Source organism: Mytilus edulis, chromosome 12 (genome assembly GCF_963676685.1).
Source record: "Mytilus edulis chromosome 12, xbMytEdul2.2, whole genome shotgun sequence".
In the NCBI taxonomy this organism is placed as follows: Eukaryota; Metazoa; Mollusca; class Bivalvia; order Mytilida; family Mytilidae; genus Mytilus; species Mytilus edulis.
Genome location: NC_092355.1, coordinates 34,347,406 through 34,372,232, shown reverse-complemented (window position 1 = coordinate 34,372,232; position 24,827 = coordinate 34,347,406). Strand labels below are relative to the sequence as shown.

The 24,827-nt window shown below is 34.2% G+C and overlaps 3 protein-coding genes across 3 annotated transcripts in view; 1 reads left to right on the top strand and 2 right to left on the bottom strand.

Annotated features, from left to right (window-relative positions):
• Nucleotides 1–11,345, bottom strand: part of LOC139498347 (tRNA (guanine(10)-N(2))-methyltransferase homolog) — a 28,830-nt gene extending 17,485 nt beyond the window's left edge. The window contains exons 1-7 of the mRNA XM_071286726.1: nt 11,218–11,345; nt 8,593–8,670; nt 7,665–7,738; nt 6,815–6,896; nt 5,003–5,095; nt 1,382–1,522; nt 23–83 (exon numbers count right to left, since the gene is read on the bottom strand). Coding sequence (XP_071142827.1) covers nt 23–83; nt 1,382–1,522; nt 5,003–5,095; nt 6,815–6,896; nt 7,665–7,738; nt 8,593–8,670; nt 11,218–11,316 — 628 coding nt within the window. The 5' untranslated portion in view covers nt 11,317–11,345. The remainder of the gene's footprint in view (nt 1–22; nt 84–1,381; nt 1,523–5,002; nt 5,096–6,814; nt 6,897–7,664; nt 7,739–8,592; nt 8,671–11,217) is intronic.
• The window catches only part of LOC139498343 (trafficking protein particle complex subunit 9-like), a 302,312-nt gene that overhangs the window by 220,176 nt on the left and 57,309 nt on the right, over nt 1–24,827 (bottom strand). The window lies entirely within an intron of this gene.
• On the top strand, nt 11,348–23,859 carry LOC139498353 (proteasome inhibitor PI31 subunit-like). The gene is made up of 7 exons (XM_071286741.1): nt 11,348–11,510; nt 12,689–12,838; nt 13,890–13,969; nt 21,006–21,200; nt 22,307–22,456; nt 23,349–23,408; nt 23,731–23,859. The coding sequence occupies exons 1-7, from the start codon at nt 11,379–11,381 to the stop codon at nt 23,780–23,782; spliced, it is 819 nt and encodes a 272-aa protein (XP_071142842.1). The 5' UTR covers nt 11,348–11,378; the 3' UTR covers nt 23,783–23,859.

Genomic DNA, 24,827 nt, shown 5'->3' with positions numbered 1-24,827 from the left:
CTCATGATAACCTAATACATACCTATAAAATGTCTTTTGGTTAAATGAAATTGCTGAATGAGATCTCTTTGTCCATCTGCTATCTAAATGAAAGAAAAATAAAAAGATAATCAAAATACAATACCAATAATTCCTATAATCTTTCAGTAAAATACTAGAAATTAAAGAATATGTTACCAATGCCATTCAAGTGTAAAAATAATTGTTAGCAATACTGGAGTATATTAATTGAAAAGCTTATGCTGAAATCTAAAATTCATAATTTGATATGTGAATTGTCAATACATTATTTGTATAATTACATATAAATAAAAATACCACTGATGCACATTTGTGAAATAAAATAAATCATGGTCTTTTTTTTAATGGTTTTTGAAATTGCAAATACAGAGTGTATGGCACTATGCATGTATCAACTTTTAATGGACCATTTGATAAGTCTTGTGTGCCCTATAGAAGTAACTTATCTGTCAACCTCTCAGCACTTCTATGTTGTGTGATATGGGTCAATATTACCTCAAAGAATTTCAAAGTTTATTACACAGTGTTTTAGGATATTTTTTAGTGCTAGAGAACAAAAAAACCTGCAATAAAATCTTAATTCTTGTAATAAGTAAAAAAATTTCTATGTTCAGTGGACTCTAATTTGGCATTTAAAAATTAGAAAGATCATATCATAGGGAACATGTGTGCTAAGTTTCAAGTTGATTGGACTTTAACTTTATGGAAAACTACCTGGACCAAAATCTTTAACCTGAAGAGGGACAAACAGACAGACGAATGGATGGAAAGACAAAGTGACGAATGCACAGACCAGAAAACATAATGCCCATAAATGGGACATAAAAATCAGATAAAAGATGTCATACTAGATTACATATTTACTATGCAGAAGAAAAGAAAGTTGACTTTCTTTTGCCTCCCTTTGACAAAAGGTTTTTTTGTTCTGCATTAATCTCATGTATAATTTTTACTCCTCAACCCATGAGTTACCCTACCTACAGGCAAATATTTGTCTGTAGTCAGATAATGGGAAGTAAGTTATATTTACACTTATGCCACTGGACGTTAAGCAACCAACAATCAATCAATCAATATTTACACTTATAAAAGGTGAACAATCCTGCCTCTGATTAATGTATTAGCCATCTGGCAAATGCTTGAAGTGTAACGACTTAATCTCATGCTGCAGAAATAAATGTCTATGCTTAGGAATACAATCAAAGTTTATAATATAAAAAAGAAGATGTGGTATGATTGCCAATGAGACAACTATCCACAAAAGACCAAAATGACACAGACATCAACAACTATAGGTCACAGTACGACCTCCAACAATGAGCAAAGCCCATACCGTATAGTCAGCTAAGTAAGGACTTACCAATCGTCCAAAGTAGATTTTGAATGGTTTGTCTGGTGGTTCTGTTTTATTTGCTCCGTAGTATTCTAACAGACCAAAGGTATTGTCAGGATTCTTCAAGTTTACTTTCCCTTTAAAACTAAATATATCTTCTGGGAGACTCTGAAAAGAGAAGGAAAAAGTGAATTTGCGAGCTATTGCTCACTGATGATACCCCCGCTGCAAGTGGATAATTTTAATAGTGTAAAAATATGTAAGTGTTCTGTAAACAGGAAGTTGTTGAGTGATGAATCTGAAAACACATCACACTGTATAGCTGACTTGTATAAACCCTGAAACAGAATTTCAGAAATCCTTGTATTGTAGTTCCTGAGAAAAATTTGACGAAAAACTTTCAACTTGGTTATCATGTGTAAAATCATACAAGTGTTTGGTAAGCAGGAACTTGTCGAGTGATGAATCTGAAAATGCATCACACTGTATAGCAGACTTATATAAACCCTGAAACCAAATTTCAGAAATCCTTGTATTGCAGTTCCTGAAAAAAATGTGATGAAAATTTTCAACTTGGTTATCATGTGAAAAATCATACAAGTGTTTGGTAAACAGGAAGTTGTCGAGTGATGAATCTGAAAACGTATCACACGGTATAGCAGACTTATATAAACCCTGAAACTAATTTTCAGAAATCCTTGTATTGTCGTTCTTGAGAAAAATGGGACGAAAAATATTCATGGGATGATGGACTGAAGGACTGATGGATGGATGGACAGACAGAGGTAAAACAGTATACAATGAATAAGGAGGTAAAACAGTATACAATGAATAAGTTAAAGTTTTATGAGGAAAAAATAATTATAACTTATTGCTTATTCGACTCTTCTTTTCAATCTAAAAATAGACATTTTCGAAAATGTTTAAAACTTTTATATTTACATTGATGATGACATTTACAGATTATTATAACAAGAGGCTCTCAAGAGCCTGAATCGCTCACCTTAATTCTTTTGGTTAAATCTCTCATCAATGATTATTTTGGCTTTTCAATTTATTTAAATGTTTTTTGGATCGTCCTATTTTCTTCAAAAGCCAAAAAAAATAATCATTTTCTCCTATGTTCTATTTTAGCCATAGGAGCTATGTTTCTTGACATACAAGGAAATAAAATATAAAATTTATACTAGATACTCTGAAACTCATTTAGACTAAGTTTGGCTGAAATTGATACAGCAGTTTCAAAGGAGAAGATTTTTTAAAGTAAGTCAACATGATGAACAAATTGTGAAAAAAGTCTTTAAAGGGCAATAACTCCTTAAGTGGTCAATTGACAATTTTGGTCAATTTGACTTAATTGAAGATCTTACTTTGCTGAACATTATTGCTGTTTACAGTTTATTTCTATCTATAATTATATTCAAGATAATAAACAAAAACAGCAAAATTTCCTTAAAATTATCAATTCAGGGGCGGCAACCCAACAACAGGTTGTCTGATTCATCTGAAAATTTCAGGGCAGATAGATCTTGACCTGATAAACAATATTACCCCATGTCAGATTTGCTCTAAATGCTTTGGTTTTTGAGTTATAAGCCAAAAACTGCATTTGACCCCTACGTTCTATTTTTAGCAATGGCGACCATGTTTGTTGATAGATCATAACTTCGGATACAATTTACAAACTAAATACCCTAAGGAACATTCAATTAAAGTTTGGAAGTATTTGGCCCAGTAGTTTCAGAGGAGAAGATTTTTGTAAAAGATTACTAAGATTTACGAAAAATGGTTAAAAATTGACTATAAAGGGCAATAACTCCTAAAGGGGTCAACTGACCATTTCCGTCATGTTGACTTATTTGTAAATCTTACTTTGCTGAACATTATTCCTGTTTACAGTTTATCTCTATCTATAATAGTATTCAAGATAATAACCAAAAACAGCAAAATTTTCTTAAAATTACCAATTCAGGGGCAGCAACCCAACAACGGGTTGTCTGATTCATCTGAAAATTTCAGGGCAGATAGATCTTGACCTGATAAACAATATTACCCTTTCAGATTTGCTCTAAATGCTTTGGTTTTTGAGTTATAAGCCAAAAACTGCATTTGACCCCTATGTTCTATTTTTAGCAATGGCGACCATGTTTGTTGATAGATCAAAACTTCGGATACAATTTATAAATTAGATACCCTAAGGAACATTCATTTAAAGTTTGAAAGTATTTGGCCCAGTAGTTTCAGAGGAGAAGATTCTTGAAATAGTTTACGACGACGACAGAGGACGACAGACGACGGATGACGACGGACGCCAAGTGATGGCATAAGCTCACTTGTCCCTTGTATAGGGGCCATCTCAAAGTGCACAATGTTGATGAATTCATAAGCGAATACCACATTCATAAGATTTATTTCAAATGAAGTCAACAAAACAAGTCTCAAAGAATATAATATATAGGCTGTCCAAGTGAAGATTGAATTATATCCACATGCAATTCCTAAGACCTGACCTAACTCTGGATTTTCTCAGCAGTGCGTTAACTACAAGTTGCCCACAATTAAGATCCTTAGAGAAACTGTCCTCACCGTGGACTTTCTCAGCAATGCGTTAACTACCAGGTGCACACCATTAAGATCCTTAGAGAAACTGTCCTCACTGTGGACTTTCTAGGTGTTTTGTATAATTACAAATAAACACAAGTTAGTCCTTGGATTGGACAGATAATATCAACAAATGATTGGCATGAACAAATGGAAGTAAGCAAATTTATCCCTATTTGTGACTTTTTCCTTTGATCTTTTTTTGTGATATTTTTCATATCATGCTACTCGCATGAGATGGAAAGTTATGGCTAGAAACTAAGCAGGCACGTGGCATTTCTTACAAAATTGACATGAAATTGACAACGTGGTCATAGGTAAAATAGCGATAAACAGATTATCATTGGTCATCTCAACTCGATTGCCTTTCTCGCCTTCGCTGTCCCGGCTCAAGCGAGAAAATCAATCTTGTTGAGATGATCAACGATAATCTATAAGTACATAAAAGAAACATCAGAAAATTCACATGTCAGCAAAGGCCAGCTTGCATATTTTGGATGAAGTACACAGTCTGACACTCATAAAACAATCAATTTTCTAGGGCGTCTATTTTCTTAAATATTGACATCAGGAATGTGCTGTGCATGAGGTCTTATTTTTATTACAATGTATATTGAAGATTAAAAAATAGATATGTAAAATTACCACAGTAACACTGTGTTGCCAACTGATATTTTAGGAAAATTTAAAATGAAAAATATAATTGTGTAAGTTAACGGAAAAGTGGCAAAAGAGCTGGCAAAAAAAAATGACCTAGGTGAACCCTTGTACACTGGACATAAAATTTTAGGTATTTTAGGAATTGGGTGAGGTAATCTTGACTTATTGTAGGACAAAGAAGTGTAGACAGGCAGACAAACAGACGGGCCTTGCTCTAGAGCACTAGTCCACGTTTCTATATTTACAGCTCACACATTAACACATTTCTTTATTTACAGCAAAAACAATAACTCATTTCTATATTCACAGCAAAAACATTAACACAGTTCTATATTTACAGCAAAAACATTAACTCATTTTTATATTCAAAGCATATACCATGTATACCTCAATAATCTTTATTTTATCTTCCTGAGTTATTTTCTTGTTATATGTATCCACGTTTATTCTGAATGTCTTCTCAGCACTGAAACCTGATTTCTATAAAATAAAATGCATACTGTGGATTCATTTCTATGCCTGGGTATCAACTTTTTGTGAATTGAGGAAAATTGCACTTTCATAGATATTTTGTTTTGTGGTTTTACCAATCTCAACATACAGCCTTGAAAAAATTAGTAACTTGTTGAACATTTTAATTCATGGTTCACCAATACCCACGAAACCAATAAAAAATGGTATCCAACGAATGATTATAAATCCACAGTAAATAGTATGCTAGTTTAATAAAGAGGAAGGATATGTATACACTGTCTTTTCTGTTCAAAAAGATTAGGAGCAAAACGTATATAAAATTGAGAATGGAAATGGGGAATGTGTCAAAGAGACAACAACCCAACCATAGAGCAGACAACAGCAGAAGGTCACCAACAGGTGTTCAATGCAACGAGTAATTCTCCCACCCGGAGGCGTCCTTCAGTTGGCCCCTAAATAAATATATACTAGTTCAGTGATAATGAACACCATACTAAACTCCAAATTGTACACAAGAAACTAAAATGCATTGAGTAATCAAAGTAGTATTTATTACAAAAAAAACCTTTGGTTTGAACTTTAAACTGAACTGACATTTTCTTAAGCCATGTTGAACATATGTATTGCGTCAAAATTTTGTATGACGCCAGAAATTAAATATGCATGTCTAGTGTTTTTAATACTTGTCATGCTTGGATACATTAATATAGTCATAGGTTTAAATCAAAGAGCAGAATGCTCTGAGGGATATGATTGCCATTGTTTTCATTGACGCATGTATAGCAGTTCTGCCAACTTTTCATGAAGCAAATGCGCGAGATTTGGCCAAAATTGAAAAGATCAAGGAGAAAAAAAAATAGATCAAAGGATAATGCAGCAAAAAAGCGTAAACATGCGTGCATCTCACGCATTTCTGGCAGCCCTGGTATAGTTGGATAGTATTATTTTCAAAACTAATTCAAACATGTAAAACGTAATTTTTGTAATCTAAATAGTTACTCAATTTTAAAAATAGCCGATCCCGGATACAAGTGTATGAGCAATGTACTTATTGTGTTTTATTTTTGTACTATCAATTCCAAGTTTACACAGCAGTCACTGAGAGTGAGAGAAGGTATTTCACTTCGTATCTAATCCCCGTTAATTCTAGGAGGAACCCCATTTCTAACTCTTTAAATATTTAATTTCCTTTGGGTCAGTGGGCATGACTCCTTTCCGTACACACTTCTCTATTTAAATTGCGATTGTTTTTAATATAATACGACGTTTATTCGACATCTATTAAACGAGTCAATTTTTCTCGACGAGTTGCATTGTATTTTGATGGTAATTCAGTGGTTGTCGTTTCTTTATGTGTTACTATTTGTTTTTCGTTCATTTTTTTATATAAACAAGGCTGTTAGTTTTCGCGTTTGAATTGTTTTACATTGTCATATTGGGGCCTTTTATAGCTGACTATGTGGTATGGGCTTTGTTCATTGTTGAAGGCCGTACGGTGACCTATAGTTGTTAATGTCTGTGTCATTTTGGTCTCTCGTGGACAGTTGTCTCATTGGCAAACATACCACATCTTCTTTTTTATATGTTACTTCTTTACACAATTTTATTTAGGAAAAAGTTAAATCATTTTTTCAATATCATTTTACTCCCTTTCAAACTCTGAAGATTACATTATCTATAATGTTACATTAAAAAATTTAGAACCCCTTTTCATATATTTGTTACCTTTATTTCAGCTGGTATTGTTTCTACCTGTTCAGAAACTTCTTTATATGTTGCTCCATGACCCCATACTTCATACAGAGACCTACAATATATACACTCTCAATATAACAGGCTATTATTTAAAGTTGGAATTATTTTTAATTATGGAATTTGTTAAATTTTCTGTGCTGGAAATTTTTAATAAATTCCATGTTTATTTGGTATAATAATGTTTTGAGCGGTTCATAACACTTTCCATATAATGTATTTTGTATTATAGTGTTGTGCGCGGCACAGTACATTCTATTGAAAATGTACTATCTTCTTTGTAAAAGAAAGTGTTGTGCGCAGCACAGACCATTGAAGTACAGAATAAGCATGGAATTTACTAGAAATTTCAAGCACAAGAAATTATAAAAATTCCATGATTAATAATAATTCAAAGTTTAAATAATAGCCTGTTATATGTTTATAAGTTATTTAGGGGGGGGGGGGTAATTTTCTTGAAATTAATGTTAATATTAATGCAAGGACAAATTAACTTAGTAAACTATTAACAAAAGCTATTAATTCCTATAAACTGATTTGACCAAAAAAAAAAATCATCATCACTTAATTTTTTCTGAGTCTAACATATTTCAGCTGTCTGATTTAACTATGTGTAGTCTTGGACTGACCTACAATTTAAATTGCCTAACAGAAAAATAATTACCAATAATGTGTGAAATAATGTTTGGGTTGATTTCTTTGAAGATGTTAAAAAAACATTAATGATACAAAAATACCAAACAAGACATGTGTGGTAAATAGCCGTGAGTAGTCCTAACTAAAATATGAGGTTAACTTTTGTAACAAATATTTGTTGACATACTTGATTAGGACGGTTCTACTCATCAAATTTCTGGCTTCTTTCTCTGAATTCAGTTCTACCATCAGATATGGCGACTACAAAATAATAATTATCAAACTATACAGAGTTCACTGCTTAATAATTGAACTCAATCATTAGGAGTAATTAGTATTAAAATAATTGCTAATTCTCTTTTATGGTAATCACTGTTTTGAAACCACAACTAGATCAGCATATATAATACATTATTGGCAAAATCTTTCAGACTTTCAGTCTCAATGCTGTTCAACTTTTGTACTTTATTTGGCTTTTTAACATTTTTTAATTGTGCACGACACTGATTAGTCTTTTGTTTACAACAGATTCTATTGTATTTATAAATCATAATCTAGTATCTTTAAGAAGTTTGATATGTTTCAACCAAAAAAGTAACATAATCTTTCTCTTTAATGTGGGTCTCATTGGGGTATAAGCGTGACGCGGGATTGGCGATTTTTTGTAAGTGTGACACGTGAAAGTCAAATTATTGTGTCGTGAAAACTTGAAATGAGGTCTAGCGGGACCCGGGAAATGACAAAAAAATGAGAATTACTTACGTACATAGTGTAAGCGGGATACGGGAACCTGACAAAAAGTAAGCTGAATCCGGGATCGGAACCCCCCCAATGAGACCCCCTTTAATAAGGTTGATGTTAGACACTTAAAATAATACCTTTTATGATCAAATTTATTTTCAAGATTTATAAAGTGAAATTATTAAATTTGAGTCTTCCATCATCATGATCATTTGTCATTATTTATATTCATAAAAAAAAAAATGAAAATTTTAATTTCCTGAAACAAAATTGCAGAAAGCTTAACACTGCTTAAGGTGAATAGAAAGGGCTTAGTACAAAATAAAGTATCCACAAATATAACTTGATTTACAGTCTTTTTAAATATGACTTACACCAGGACTAGAACTATATTTATCTTCTGCCAGAGGTTTTGCAGTAAAACCAAACAATTCACTTATGGCTTTTATCTCCTGAAAAAAAAATGATAATAGAAGCACATTTATTTGTTATCATGGTTATGAAACATACATGTACCTGCCAACTGTCACTATTTGCAGGTGATTTCCCCCATGGAGGCTCCCAAAATGAAATTTTGAAAGAGCAATTTTGTTCACAATTTTAAACAAAACAATTAATTTTACAATGACATTAATTAGGCTTATAAAAGTATGAAGAAGCCAAAAAACAACATTAAAATGTATTTGAAGGCCCCTTGAAGGTTTTTTTAGAACTATGACAGCCATCTTGTATGCAAAACCCCCATGGGCATTTTGAAAAGTTGGCAGGTATGTGAATAAATATTGACTGTTTATAATAGACACATATACATGTACAATATCATGTTGTTCATACTTGTTTGAACCTGTCATCAGTAAGGAGTCTGTTGTTCAGTGGTTGTTGTTTGTTGATATGATTTATAAGTGTTTCTCGTCTTTCATATAGATTAGAAAGGGTGTTTCCTGTTTTTCTGAATTATTTACACTTACTCATTTGGGGCCTTTCATAGCTTGCTGTTCAGTGACTGAGACAAGGCTCCATGTTGAAGGCCTTATTTATGACCTTATAATTTTTACTTTTTACAAATTGAGACTTAAATGGAGAGCTATTTCAATGGCACTCATACCTCATCTTCTTATTTGTATTCTCTATAACAGTTTTCACTGAATGTTATTTGTCACATTTCAGATAAAATTCTTTGAAAAAATACAGGTATTCTCAGTTTTGAACGTGTTGAAAGATTTTAATTGTGCTTCTCTTACCTGCCTCTTTCACATAGGGACTGTACATTAAAAAAGAAATATTATGAACCAATGCCATATATACATCATGTACATGTAAATCTTCAATAGGATTGAATGATTGAAGAATCCCAATGGGGGATACCTTAGGTACATGTATGCAGGTTTGTAACAATGTTAAAATTTTTATATGAGCATAAAATTTAAAGACTTAAAGAAAAATGTGTGATGCAATCACTCTGAGTTGACTCATTGACAGTCAAATTTCCTTTCCAACATCATGAACATATATGTGTAGTCTCACTCTGATTTGTCTTTTTCTCTGTAGACATCAAAAACCTTTCCTTTAGCATGTTTAGACTTTGTCTGAGGCCAAATAAAAATATATGTGTGGTTCCAGTAACCCTACCGTCCCTACTTTTTCGGCTTAAAAATAGCCTACCCTAAAGATTTTATTGGCATTTTTCATTAAGCACTGTTAAAGTCAGAATGTTATCCCATAGACTCAATGTAAAAAAAAAACCATAAAATAAAAAAAATCCCTACCTACCTACCCTTACTTTTTTTCAGATGTAACTGGAACCACACACACTTTTTTATTTGGCCTGAGTTGGAATTACAATTGTTTTTGTTTTTGTTTTTTTTAGTTGACTTCATAGATAACCAGTGTTAAAAATGTAAAATTGTAAACGTTCCAGTTGTCTTGCACTTTATTCCATATAGATGTACAGAGTCACAGAGACCCTAGCTAGAAGTGTCCTGTGAAAACTGTTTAAATATGGAAAAATAAAGGGTGGCAGGTAGGTGAAGCTTACATAAATGAAGATCGAGATAAATAAAAAATGAACAAATTGATACCCAATTTATACAATTCCAAGGCCGTTAGTTGGCACCAGAAGCGACTAAGCAGCGCATCTTTTGGACGGACAAATATCCACTTTTTGATATGGGACAAGCTCTGACGTCCCACACCCCCGGCTTGACGAATCCGGGTCCGTTCGCGCCCATTCATGTTCGCACCCACTCATGTTCGCCCCCTACATGTTCGCACCCAAAGTCCGTTCGCGCCCAATTTTAATTGGTTTTGAGTTTAATAACTTTGTAATCATGTTTTGGCAAGTAGTATTCTTATAAGTATAATAGTTTTCGTTGTCTCAAAATAAAGTGAGACAGCATTTTTTTTTGGTGTTGAATAAATCTTAATTATGTTTTGGATAGTGTATTGTTAAAAAAAAATTATTCCTTTCTAAATAAAGTGGGATTCTGTCAATGTTTTATTTTGTGTTCAATAACTCTTAATCATTTTTTGGTTAGTGTATTAATTGCTTTAACTTTGTTTCATTGACTTGTTTCACAATGAAGTGAGATTCTGACTACGTCTTTTTTTTTTTTGTGTGTTGAATAAATTTTATCATGTTTTGGTTATAATAGTGTATTGCTATATTTTATTGTTTCATTGTTTCAGATCAAAGGGACCAAGCTGTTAAAAACAATTATCTTTTGTGTTTTTCATTTAAAATGATCTAAAATATTCAATCTTTTACTCATACCAAGCTATAAATACATTCAGTAATTACACGAAAGCAATTAAAAACAACAATCATGATTTTCCAATTATTCAACTGGTATTTGAATTAAAATTGGGCGCGAACGTGTAGAGTGCGAACGGACCTTGGGTGCGAACGTGCGAGGTGCGAACGTGTAGGGTGCGAAAGTATATTGGGCGCGAACGGACCTGAAAAAAGGTCCACAAGGATGTGGAATGATTGAAAAACTTACAGCATGTCTGAACTCAACATGTTCATTTGCAAATTGCAACAGATACTTATTGATTTTGGTAGAATTTGATAAACATGTTTTATTTATGGGAGCTGACATCTTTGTTTACATCTGAAAGGAAGTGAGATAAGGGAGACAACTGCCTGTAAAAAAAAGTAAAAATGGCTGGACAAGAAGTCTTATTTTGCAGCGTCATTAATCAATTACGATCGTCTCAAGATGCTCTTGTGACAGTGATACACTGGAATTTAATCTCAAGTGGATTTAAATGCTGTGGAATAGGAGATGATGAGGTGTTGTTTTCGGTGTTGTCAAATTTAATTCTATTTTCACTTTCTATTATTTCTACTTTCTCTTTGATTTTGTCTCAGAAAAAATAAAATACTGGACTATAAATGACAAGCTTCTGTATACGCAAAGAAGGATTAAATGAATGATTTGAAATACTGCCCAAGAAAAACTGACAACAACATTAACTAAGACTATGCATGGCAAAAAAAAAAATCCAAAAATAACAGAAACAGAAATACAAATATCAAATTTATAGTATTATATCCTACCTACATGACATATATTCCATACTCAATTTTTAATGACATAGAAAACTAAAGACTGAACAACAGGAAATGCAACTGTGTAATCTATGGTGCTCTGACAGGTAAGAAAATCCTGCTCAATATGTCCCCAATGTAGTGTTGCTAGGTTGCTGATGGAAATTAGTACAATTATTGTTTGGTTCCTCCTAGTAATTCTTATCACAATCAAGATGAGAGGACATTGCCATTATGCTACTACAATTTGAACATAAATTTGGTCATCTGTAACACAGACATGACAGATGTTCCATATTCATGATATTAAAACAGTCAACAAATCATGAAAATCATGATCATGATTGAATCTATAATACTTGTTATATAATCATCAACACTTTCACACTCTAATGTAACTTATCTTAGATTATTCCTTAAATCTAGACATTGAACATAGATGTATGATACAGAAACTTGCAATTGTCCATCATTGAAGGCTTCTCATCCATAACATTCATGAAATATTTGCCACTGCCTGGATGTGATTGCTTTACCATGTTTACATTTTGTTTGGTGTTACAATAGCATTGAGGTTTACCCCAAATATCATTGCATATGCTAAAATTGAAATATTAAATTTAAGTATTTATGTAATTCCATATTCATTCTGGTGTGTAGAATATCTAGTATAAGACATATCATAATCTTGTGTATCCATGTACCCTCACACTTGTGTCTTTATATAATTGAGGATAAGCGCCTAGGGTAGAATAGTCATATAATTTACTTCAAAAGGACTGATAAAATTACTATGACTGCAGGAAAGGATTGTCTTAACAAAAGTAATCAAATTTATAACATGTATAGTTAAATTTAATTTATCTCTGATATAGAACTATTTATCATGTTTATTATTTACTATTGTCATTGATTGTCAGAAAGCAAAGAATCAGAAGAAGAGTGAAATGTTACCAAATGGTTGGAATGCTAATCAAGACATGTATACCCTGAGATACAAGGATTCATCAGACAAAGTCCACATACTAAAGATTATGAGAGTTGACGAAGATTTACTGGTCCATTTCATGGTTAGTATATTAAATTTTATTTACTAGTACAAGTAAAAATTAATGTAATGCGGTCCCTAATTGGCATGTTTAAATTTTACTTACGAATTTAGTCACAATATTTAATTCCTGAAATAAATACTACATAATAATGCACCACATACCTCAATGGTCAAGTTACATATTGCAGTGGCACTGCATCGCTTTCAAATACAGTAATTTAATTGACTGTTATTCATAAATTATTGCAATAAAATTATAAAGTTGCTGTCTAAAAATGGTTTAGTGCTGTCATTTGTTCATGGAGTTTTCATCTGTAAACATGTTGGATTACATGCAAACGTTTTGTTCTGTTTGACAGCCAGGACAGGTCATGCTGAAATTTAACTATTATATAAATGCAAAGGGTTGGATTGCATTTTTATATTGATTGTTCCAAAATTCTAAACACACACCTGATATATATGTTGTCAATTGTCATATTTATTAAGTTGAAATAAAATATAATATACAATAAGAAAGTGTGGAATGATTGCCATTTGACTTGACTTGCCATCATGTCTGTCAGTGTCAAAGTAACATGGATTTTAGCATTTATACTACTTGAAGATCACAGTTTTGCCATCAATGATGAGCTACCCATACTACAAAGTCAGCTGTAAATTAGTGACAAATTGGGAAACAAGACATGAAAGTAGCATTTTTGTATACACTATTTTGCTATTAAGGTGGTATCCAACACTTTCACTAAAATTAATTTGGCTCGTTTAATTTTCATAAAATGTTGTTAAAGTATTTACTTTGACCCTTTAACAAAAATATAAAAATTTCAAACATTTTGAACAAACCATTTTGTCAGAAAAAATACACTGGTTATATATATATATAGAAGTTTGACAAACACCAATTTTGATCATTGAGAAGCTTAATATTCCCTTTACAACACAACGGAATTTACAGAGTTATCTCCCTGTAGTGTTAGGTACCACCTTAAGACTCCTAGAATCAAAAAGTTCAGTTTATTTTTCTAAGTTCATCTATTTATAACTTAAATTGTTCCTTGAGTTTTCAGGATATTAAATCTGAGAAGGTGACAAGTATAAACATCAGCACAACAGACTATACAACTGGTGACCTGTCCTCTTTTGATGAGTAAGTATCAGAACAGTAAAGCTGTAAAACTGGTGACCTGTAATCTTTTGGCCTGCTATAGGCACATATGTAAAGCAAAATGTTGTCCTATGAAATATTGTACCACAAGACTATATTTCATAACTATATATCATGAAATATTGTCCTCGTCTATGGAAAAGTGTCCAGAGAAGGAAAAATTTTCATAGCGAAATTTTGTCTGTATAAAGACAATATTTCTCAGATGAATGCTATGGATTTTATAGCTATAAATACGTTACCATCATAAATTCTGAGTGTAACCCCAATTGCGTCATAGGTCAGATGGAAAATCCCTACTAAAAATAAACGTACTCTCACTGGTCCGGACATATACCCCTGTTTGCCCATATTCTTCCATTCAATTTCCATCTGCGACATCGGTCACACGTGCACATCAAGTTTTACAGATTCAACAGAGAAGTGTTTAGTTTGTTTTGAATAGCTTAATTGCTTTTCATATATATTGTGTATTTTATTGGAAATATATTCCCTTGTTTTGTTTAAATTTCTAAACAAATTATTTGTGTTTTTTTTACTAAAGTAAAATTTATTATGGACTTTAATTTGAATAGTCCGTATGTAAGTATTCCTGGTTCGGACTATCTCTTAGATGGGTCACTACCTTTAAGTCCCCCCCAAACTACCAGTACATTGACCGGAGTTTCGACAACGGTGTCTGGTAATGCTACCTATCCGACCCTTTCACAAGGTTCGGCCATGCATTTTGGGGGGGTACCTACGTCAACTTCGGTGACTCATACTTTATCTAGGCCTGTTAATTCAGCGGGTACTATTAGTTCTGTCCCAGGTACAGCTATGGGCTTGAACTTGCCAGGTTCTAGACCCCCATTATCCTATTGTGGGTATATGCTTCCCAACACAGGCACACAACCTTTACCCTCATGGTCTCAGCCACCTTGGCCACAGTCTTACCCTTATGGTGGGTTTATGCCAAACCAACCTGGTTTTTGGCCTTATAGAGACAATTTCTATGGTCCCCCTTCTGGGGTAGCTACTGCACCACCTTTAGCTCCTGCTCTACCCGTAGCAGTATCTTTGACTTCTGCAGTAGCTCCTTCTACCACCGTACCTGACTCTCAAGCTTCTAGTTCTTCTCATGGTACTCAGGTTTCTGATCATGCATCACCTTTGGATGGTTTACAGAAGTTACTTTTGGACTTTGGTGAGTCTTTCAAAGCTGAATTTAGCACTCTATCCAGTCGTATGACTCTACTGGAGAATAGAGTTTCTTCTCATCAACCTTCTCCAGCTAAGTCTGTAGAATGTGATGAGAGGGAGGATGACGAGCTTTCTGTTTCCCCTGGGAGTCATGAAAGGGCTTTCATGAAAGGGCTTTCCTCACTGATGAGGATGTTGAAAGTTCTTCTTCTCCCAAGGTATCGAAGACGGCCCTTGAGCCTTCTTCTAAGTCAGCTCAACAACCTCCCACCAAGGAGACTGAGGATCCTCCTTCCTTGAAGGATCTTAGGGATAAGGTGTATACCTTGATGAGGGATGAAGCACATATCCCTTTTGCCTCTCCTTCCAAGCCGAAGAAACCTTCTTCAACTTTTGAAGCTTCCTGTGGTATTTCTCAGGATACTGTGACTTCTCACAATTCTTTTCCTGAATCTGGCCATATGGCTTTTGCTTTACAATTTATTAATGAAGGTATCGCTAATTCTGCTAGTGAAAAGGTTGCTAATAACAATATCTCAGGATTTGGAATGTCATCCTTTTCTGATCAGGTTAAGTACAAGGATTTTGATATCTTTGATTCTTCACTGGGTAGACTTGTTCCCAATTGTGACAAATCTATGTCATCTTTATTGGGAAAAAAGCCAGTAGATGGTCTTCGTCTCACTCAACCTGTTTGGTCAAAGACTGAGAATCTCCTTCGTAGTGCTTCTCAAGTTCTTGGCACAGCCGAACATTTTCTAGCTGCAACCGGACATTTGCTTAACAGCGAAGATTCGGTTGTTCCAGCAGAAGTACGATCCTTCTTACTTCAACTGGATAAAGCTTTAGGTTCATCTCAGTTGCTTTTAATGGGTTCTATTACTAATTGCACCCTATCTAAAAGAGCAGAGTTTCTTGAAAACATTTCTATCGCTGAGCCTTTGAAAGATTCTTTACTGAAATCTCCACTCTCTGACAAGATGTTTGGTTTACCCTTACAGCGGGTTCAAGAGGAACTCAGCAAAAACCCTCCTCCAGTCAAAGTTAGTGTACAAGTTACTAATGGCAAGAGGTCGGTTAATGCTACATCTAGTTCTACTAGTACTTCTGCTTCAGGTGGTCCTCCTTCTTCTGCTAAGAAAAGGAAGAATAACTACGGCAAACCGCAGAACAAACCCAATAACTCAGGAAAAAGCTCAGGTAAGCCTTCTGGTGGTTTTAAGGGTTCCAAGAAACCTGGGTCTAGTACCTAGGTTCTTGCCCCCTCATACGTTATTGACAGCTTCCCCAGGGGAAAATTTACAACAAGTTCCTCAAAAATCAATACCAGTAGGGGGGAGGTTAAGTTTTTTCCTAAATCAGTGGAAGAAAATTACCTCAGACTGTTATGTGCTGTCAATAATTCGAGGGGGATTAACACTTCAGTTCAAGAACCCAGCTCCTCTGTCTGCAGTTCCAATAAGTTTGTCTCATACTCAAGACCCAGTAAAGTGTCAACTTCTATCAGTAGAAGTGGACACAATGTTACAAAAAGCTGCAATAGAGGAGGTGTCGATCTTAACTCTGTCTCCGGGATTTTATTCCCGTCTTTTTCTGGTTCCAAAGAAGACTGGAGGAATGAGGCCGGTCATAGACCTATCTATTCTGAACAAATTTCTTATTGTTCCCCACTTCAAAATGGAAACAAACAGATCCATCAGGGCTTCAATCCTTCCAGGAATGTGGACTACTTCTCTGGATCTTTCAGACGCGTATTTCCACATTCCCATTTCCCAAACTTACAGGAAATACCTTCGCTTCGTTTGGAACAACAAAGTTTTCCAGTTCAAGGCTCTCCCTTTTGGCCTGTCTACAGCCCCTTTGGCTTTTACAAAAATCATGCAGGCAGCTATAGCTCACCTACATTCCCTGTCTATTCAGATTCATTCCTACCTGGACGATTCCCTTCTCAAGGAATTTTGCCCAATCAAATTGAGGGTTCAGACAGATTTGGTCATCAATTGTTTTCTGTCCCTAGGTTTCCTTATCTCTTGGAAAAAGTCAGAGATAATTCCGTCTCAAGACTTTGTTTTCCTGGGAGAACATTTCCTAACCAGTGTAGGCCTAGTCCTCCCACCAGAGGAGAAATTTACAAAACTATGTCAGAAAATACATTTATTCCTGACGGTTCAATCAGTCACAGCACGTCAATTCTTGCAACTTCTGGGTCTATTGAACTCTCTGGCAGATGTAATTCCATTGGGACGACTTCACATTCGTCCGCTTCAGTTTTATCTGCACAAGTTATGGATTGCAGCTTCACAAGAATGGGAAGCATTGATTCCAATCACTCAGCCTTTATTTCCACACCTTCAATGGTGGTTAGTACGGGAAAATGTAATGAGGGGCCTATGTCTGTTCCCTCAAGTTCCCAGTCTAACATTATTCACAGATGCCTCCACCCTCGGTTGGGGAGCATATCTGGAGGGGCTTACAATCTCGGGAGTCTGGAGTCCAGATCTTTTGGAAGAGCATATCAATGTATTGGAAATGAAAGCAGTTCTGTTTGCACTGAATCATTTCCAAATGTCTCTAAAGAATCAGTCTGTCATTCTGGCCACGGACAACACAACAGTTGTAGCTTATCTCAAGAATCAGGGAGGAACTCATTCACCTTCTCTTTATTAGATAGCCAGAGACATTCTCCTTCTGTGTTTTCAACTCCAGGTTCATCTAGTGGTGAGACATATTGCGGGGCACCTCAATATTCTAGCCGACACTCTATCCAGATCCCTTGCTCCAGTAAACACGGAGTGGGAACTACTTCAAGTAGTTTTCAAAGCTGTGACTCTTCATTGGGGGTCACCTCAGATAGATCTGTTTGCGACCAGTCTCAATCACAAACTTCTAACATTTGTGTCTCCGGTTCCGGATCCAAAATCTTTTGCGGTAGACGCAATGAGCCTATCTTGGAAAGGAATGTTCGGGTACGCCTTCCCTCCTTTCAGGTTTCTCTCCCCAGTACTTCAGAAAATAGCAGGGGAAAATTGCAAGATCATAGTTATTGCTCCAGCATGGCCAAAACAGTCTTGGTTTCCAGACCTTCTGCGCCTTTCATGTGCTTGTCCTCTAGTTCTACCTCTGAGACCAGACCTTCTGTCTCAAATCAAGGGCAAGGTTCTTTATCAAAATCCAGAAAAACTTCATCTACACGCCTGGCTTCTCTCAGGGTTAGCCTCAGAAAGAGAGGTTTTTCTGAAGGAGCAACCAAGCATCTCACAAAGTCTGTCAGAGACTCCACTAGCATTGTCTATGATGCAAAATGGTCAATCTTCTCAGATTGGTGTAGTGAGCGGGAAATTGATCCTTTCCAAGTCACTGTACAACAATTAGCAGACTTTCTAGTTTTTCTTTTTGAATCCAAAGGATTATGTCCCTCTACTATTAAGGGATATAGATCAGCTATCTCAAGAACTATTCATATTTCTGGTGGCCCAGATTTTGGAATCAATGAGCATATTTCTCTTTTGGTTCGTAGTTTTAGTCTTGAAAGACCAAGACAAAAAACTTTAGTTCCTAAGTGGGACCTCGGACTAGTTTTATCCTTTTTAAAACTTCCTCCTTTTGAACCAGCAGAAACAATAGATTTAAGGTTTCTTTCCTATAAATGCTGTTTTCTTTTAGCTTTGGCTTCTGGACGGAGAAGGAGTGAAATCCATGCCTTCTCTATTTCTGATGCTTGCCTTCGATTTAACAGGGATAAATCTTCTGTTACTCTTTTAACGGATCCTGCTTTTTTGGCAAAGAATCAGATTCCAGATAAGGGTGCAGAACCAGTTGTGATTCCTGCACTCCCTAGCGATTCTATTTCTGTACTTTTATGTCCAGTAAGAATCCTTTCTATTTATCTGGAAAGAACGTGTAGTTTACGTTCTGTTTCTAACTCAAGACTCTTTATTCCTATTAAAAAAGGAATCTCAGATCTTTCTGTTAAAACTATTTCTACTTGGATATGCAAATGCATATCTTTAGCTTATGGTTCTTCTAAGGCAGAACTTTTAAATAGTTTTAATGTTAAAGCCCATGATGTTAGGGGTATCTCTACATCCTGGGCTCTGTTTAACAGTGCATCTTTAGAAGAGGTACTGTCTGCAGGTTTCTGGAGAAATGAGAACTCTTTTATATCTCACTACCTCCAATCTATGGCTACTTTTGCCGAGAGTTTATACTCTCTTGGACCTATAGTTTCAGCACAAAGATTGAACTTTCCTCCTGTTTCTTCTGTTACAGGGGATTCAGCTTTACGTTAGATTCTGTTACTCAGAATTTATGATGGTAACGTATTTATAGCTATAAAATATTCAAATTTTAAAGTAAATTTGGATTTTATTAGATAAATACTTACCATCATAAATTATAGGTCCCACCCACCTCCCCTTCATCCCTTTTCCTTATGTTTCTGTCTTGAGGAAATTGAATGGAAGAATATGGGCAAACAGGGGTATATGTCCGGACCAGTGAGAGTACGTTTATTTTTAGTAGGGATTTTCCATCTGACCTATGACGCAATTGGGGTTACACTCAGAATTTATGATGGTAAGTATTTATCTAATAAAATCCAAATTTACTTTAAAATTTGAATAATTTGTCTTGTTAAAGGGAGGTTATACATGTAAGATGTATTTTGTGTGAATTGACAATATTTCACAGATAAATACTATGAAATTATGTCCTGTTAATGGGAGGTTATATTTTGGTTATATTTTGTGAGTATTGAGACAATATTTCATAGACAGATTGTCATGGAATTTTGTCTCATGAAGGGGAGGTTATTAACATATATTCATGTTAGAGAAGGTATATAGGATTTTTTTCCTGCGACACGTCCCTGTGTATATGTTTACAAAATAAGTGATTGTCAGTTCATTACTTATATTTGTACAGTAAACTGTAATAAAATGAATATACATTAGACAGTTCTTTAATCTATAATTAACCATTTGTAATGTATCTATATGCAAATTTGAAACTCACTATTAGTAATAATATAAATTCCTTACTATACAAAACAATTTCAGTCATAAATCTAAAAATGTACATGCTGCATACTTGTGTACTATTTCTAATTGTGTAATGATTTGATTAAAGTAATTTTCAAAGTATTGTCATGAACAGAATTTCACAGTGAAATATTGTCCAGAAGGAGGTGACAAAATTTCATGGACAAGGACACTAGTTCATAATGAAATGGGGGACAATATTTTATGTTACACATGTAATGACTGGGAGGTTTGTGTCAAACATTTCCATAAATGTAATTAAGCATTTATAATGAAACTGTCTAAGGCAAAATCCTCTCTTATTTGTAGAATTATCTTCCTTAATACAGGGTTGAGTTCAATATCGTAGCAGCTACGTAGCTGCTTTCAATATCTATGTAGCAGCTAGTCTATAGCTACACGTTCAATAGTCAAAATCTATGTAGCACTACGTAGCAGCTACGATATTGAACGCGGCCCAGATTTAACAATTTATAATCTCCTTGATATAGATTTAACTATGTATTATCTTCGTTAACACAAATCTATCTATTTAATGTTCTATTGACTTTTAGATATGATTTCAGAGGTAAAACACTATCAAACAAAGTCTAAAATGGTGTACTATAGGTCACCATACATCAACAATAAGTGAAAGCCAATCCATTAAATTTCTTGTAAAAGACGGAACATGGCAAAATGTGAAAAAATTCAATTGAAAAAAATATCAGTTCTTTATTCAACATTTACGTTATGATCAAGTTTATATGGCTAATAAATACAGAAATAAATTGATTGATTGAACTTGTCTATTTCAGAGCATTTAAACATTTAGATAAACTTAAAAAGCAGTTAAAGAAAGAGATAATTGATGAAATAACAAAATCACCAAGGTCAGGAAGTTCATCTGAACCTTCAAGTTCAAGGCCACAGAGGTCAAGGTTACATGATGATGACCATGACCCTTTACGTGTGCCACCTAGACATCCACATAGACAACCTGTTCCTGGATGGTGAGTTTGAAGGGTTATTGTTGCTATGTCAAGGTTTCATGTTAGACCATTATACATAAAACAACCTGGTACTGTGGCTTCCTTCAACAATAAAAACTAGCCACCTCGAAATAACCCAAAAGCGGTGCTTAAAGTGGCATTAAAGCACAAAAAATCAATCAATCATAAAAACAATATTGCTGATTCATTATGATTTGTTAGATACCAATTTTTGTGGAATTTGTTGGTACAGGTGGACCATGTATTCCAAAGTTACAAATTTACTTTATGCATTGAACTTTTTCCTATTTAATTAGACAACAAAACAAAACAAAGTAATTCTATAAAAGTATTCAAATGAAGTGTTTTTAGAACTACGTTTTTCAAAGCTGGAACAAATTTAAGTTCAGTTCTTTCATTGGTCTCCCTAAGAAACACTAAAATTCTTGCCGATGAAGTCGGTATCCATAAACAAAATTACATGCATGAATTTATTAAACATGTCTAAATCATTTGTACATATAAACACATTAAAAAATAATATTAGGCTAGATATTTCTGATGTATTGAAAAAACAAGCATACATCTTTCATATAAAAATGAATATATTTATGTTGGCTAGTTTGTGTATCTGTGTTTTTCTATGTTGTGATGTTATGCTATTGTTTCAGAAAAAGGGAGAAGGTTTCTATCCATTAAAACATTTAATCCCGCTGCAAATGTTTGCACCTGTCCTAAGTCAGGAATCTGATGTACAGTAGTTGTTTATTGCTGTTTGAATGATTTTACACTAGTAATTTTGGGGCCCTTTATAGCTTGTTGTTCGGTGTGAGCCAAGGCTCCGTGTTGAAGGCCGTACATTGACCTATAATGGTTTACTTTTTTTAACTTGTTATTTGGATGGAGAGTTATCTCATTGGCACTCACACCACATCTTCCTATATCTATCTGTCTGTCAGTTTGTAGCAACACAAAATTAAAACTTATTTTAAATTGTTAAAAAAAGGTTAGAGAAATAGTTTGAAAATGACATTGCTCGAAATATCTCTTTGTTATTAAATTTCAATTTGCTAAATAAAGAAAATCAGAATAGTGATAGCTGCTATTAAGTGATAATCTATTTATAGGAATGATCCAGATGATCCATTTTCAGTCGGTAGAGGTGACCTTGACCCCTTTGGTAGAACTGGAGGAGGTATGGTGTTTGATCCGTTCCATCCGGGTGGTAGAAGAGGGGGACCAGATCCTAGTGCTGGTCTTCCTGGTAGATTACCAAGGTAATGTAACCAGTAGAAAATTAAAGAGTGAAATATTTTAATGCAGCAAGTCTTTATTTTGTATTTTGTTGTGATATAACCTTTTTTGTGCAGATACAATGATAAGCAATCATCAATCAAAATTTATACACTAAAATTCACCGTTTCAGAATCTAATGCATTCTGGGTAATATTTTCAAAAGTGTACACCAAAGCGTGGTGATTGGTTTAAAACGTCCTAAACAATCGAAATTCAACCAATGACGTAACGTTATTTTCATTTTGGGGTACGGACAATGCAATTACCCATAGTCCTTTAGATTCTGAAACGGCCAATCGACAGACTTTTAAAATTTCTCTCTGTGAAATTGAGTTGAACAGCAATAAAATTTAGGTACCAGGTACCACTCCTTTGGTGTGTTTTTTTTAAAAGGTGTCACACATAATTGTTAATCATGGGCACTTTGAACACAGCTAAACATATTTCAACCCTACTTACACAAGTTATTCTACACAGGACATGCAGTTGTGCATCTGCTATTTTTGATTTTTAATCTGAGTCATTACTGGAGTTTCCATTAGGGCTGTTCAAAATTTAAATGCATTGGGAATGATAGACAATTTTTTTAGACCCCCAACCACCAATAACAGGAAATTTTCATTTACTTCTCTTACAAATTTCTAAAGAAAATGCAACCATTCATGATTTATTAATTTGACTACTATGACCATCCTCCCATGTGTTTAAATCTGGAACATATCATATTTATACATGTACATGTATAACCAACTGGCATGCTAAAGAATTAGATCATTGGTTTTCTTGTATTACTCTCATGTATTAATTCTTAAAAGGAATAATTTGAGCGTTTATATTTGGCTACTGATATAAAATGTAATTTCTTGATTTTAGAGGAGCCGTTCCACCTGGTGCCCGATTTGATCCCTTTGGTCCACCTGGAACTGGTCCAGGGTGAGTTTTCCTATTAAGGATATTTCTGTATTGTGCAAGAACATTGAAAGTTCTTCATCCAAAAAATTAATCACACTCTTCTGATTTCTTAAATTCTTTTTTTGTATAAACAGCATTCAATTCTTATATTTTGGAATAATTTATCTTCAAGAAAAAAAGATATATATATGCTATATATAAAACGTCTGGATATAAGTCAAGGATATTTCTTACAAGGGTGCTATATATAAGTATTTATATATAAAAACTTTTAAAATGTCTAGTTTTGTCCCAGATATTGAACCCTGCCATGTGTTTTATTGAAACATATTGTCTATTTCAGACCTGATCCTGATCACCTGCCACCACCAGGATATGATGACATGTTTATGTGAGAGAGATCTGCTAAAAACAAGACATTTTATTGGTTGTATTCATGTTAAATTCCTTATTAAAGTTATAGTTGATTATAGTATATAAGTTGTTTTCTTGTGACAACAGTGTCAAGGAAACTGTTTTACTCCGCTCAGTATCTATATTTACTTCAATCCTTTTCTTTTGAATCCTTTATATAGTACTTCATTTGAAACACTTGAGTCTTGGGAATATTTGTATGGAACTTCATATAACTTGTTTCGTATAAAAACAAGAGTGTGTCCATAGTAGATATAGGAAGATGTGGTGTGAGTGCCAATTGGACAACTCTCCATCCAAATAACAATTTAAAAAAGTAAACCATTATAGGTCAACTTACGGCTTTTAACACAGAGCCTTGGCTCACACCGAACAACAAGCTATAAAGGGCCTCAAAATTACTAGTGTAAAACCATTCAAACGGGAAAACTAACGGTCTAATCTATATAAAATTAAAAAACGAGAAACGAGAAACACGTATAAATTACATAAACAAACGACAACTACTGTACATCAGATTGCTGACTTAGGACAGGTGCAAACATTTGCAGCGGAATTAAACGTTTTTCTGAAACAATAGCATAACATCATAGTACACAGATGTCAATTCAGGCCTTTTATAGCTACATATTCTTGCTATATGGTATGGGTTTTGGTCATTGTTGAGGTCAGTACAGTGACCTACAGTTACTTAAATTCCAAGTCTTTTGGTCTCTGGTGGACAGTTGTCTCATTTGCAATATTACCACATCTATATACATTATTATTATATTATTATATTGATGTTTTGGAAGGCGACTTTCCTGATATTGAACTTGCGCCCTATATACATTTGAAATATACATTGCTTAAGTACTTTAAGGAAAATCTAACTGTCATGAACCGACCAATTAATAAGACAAGAGTGCACATGCTGAAATGTCTCGCCTGTTTTCCTTGATTTAGAAGGTTTTACTAAAAGCATCACATAAACTCAAAATTATCAATGTTTTAATGAAAATGACATCATAGTCTGAGGAGCCATGC

What these genes read in the sequence shown, in the direction of transcription:
- LOC139498353 (XM_071286741.1), top strand. Translation starts at nt 11,379, where the DNA reads ATGGCTGGACAAGAAGTCTTATTTTGCAGCGTCATTAATCAATTACGA. An exon ending in GTGGAATAGGAGATGATGAG is followed by an intron (nt 11,511 to 12,688) that starts GTGTTGTTTTCG and finishes ATTGATTGTCAG; the next exon opens with AAAGCAAAGAATCAGAAGAA. An exon ending in GACCTGTCCTCTTTTGATGA is followed by an intron (nt 13,970 to 21,005) that starts GTAAGTATCAGA and finishes TGTCTATTTCAG; the next exon opens with AGCATTTAAACATTTAGATA.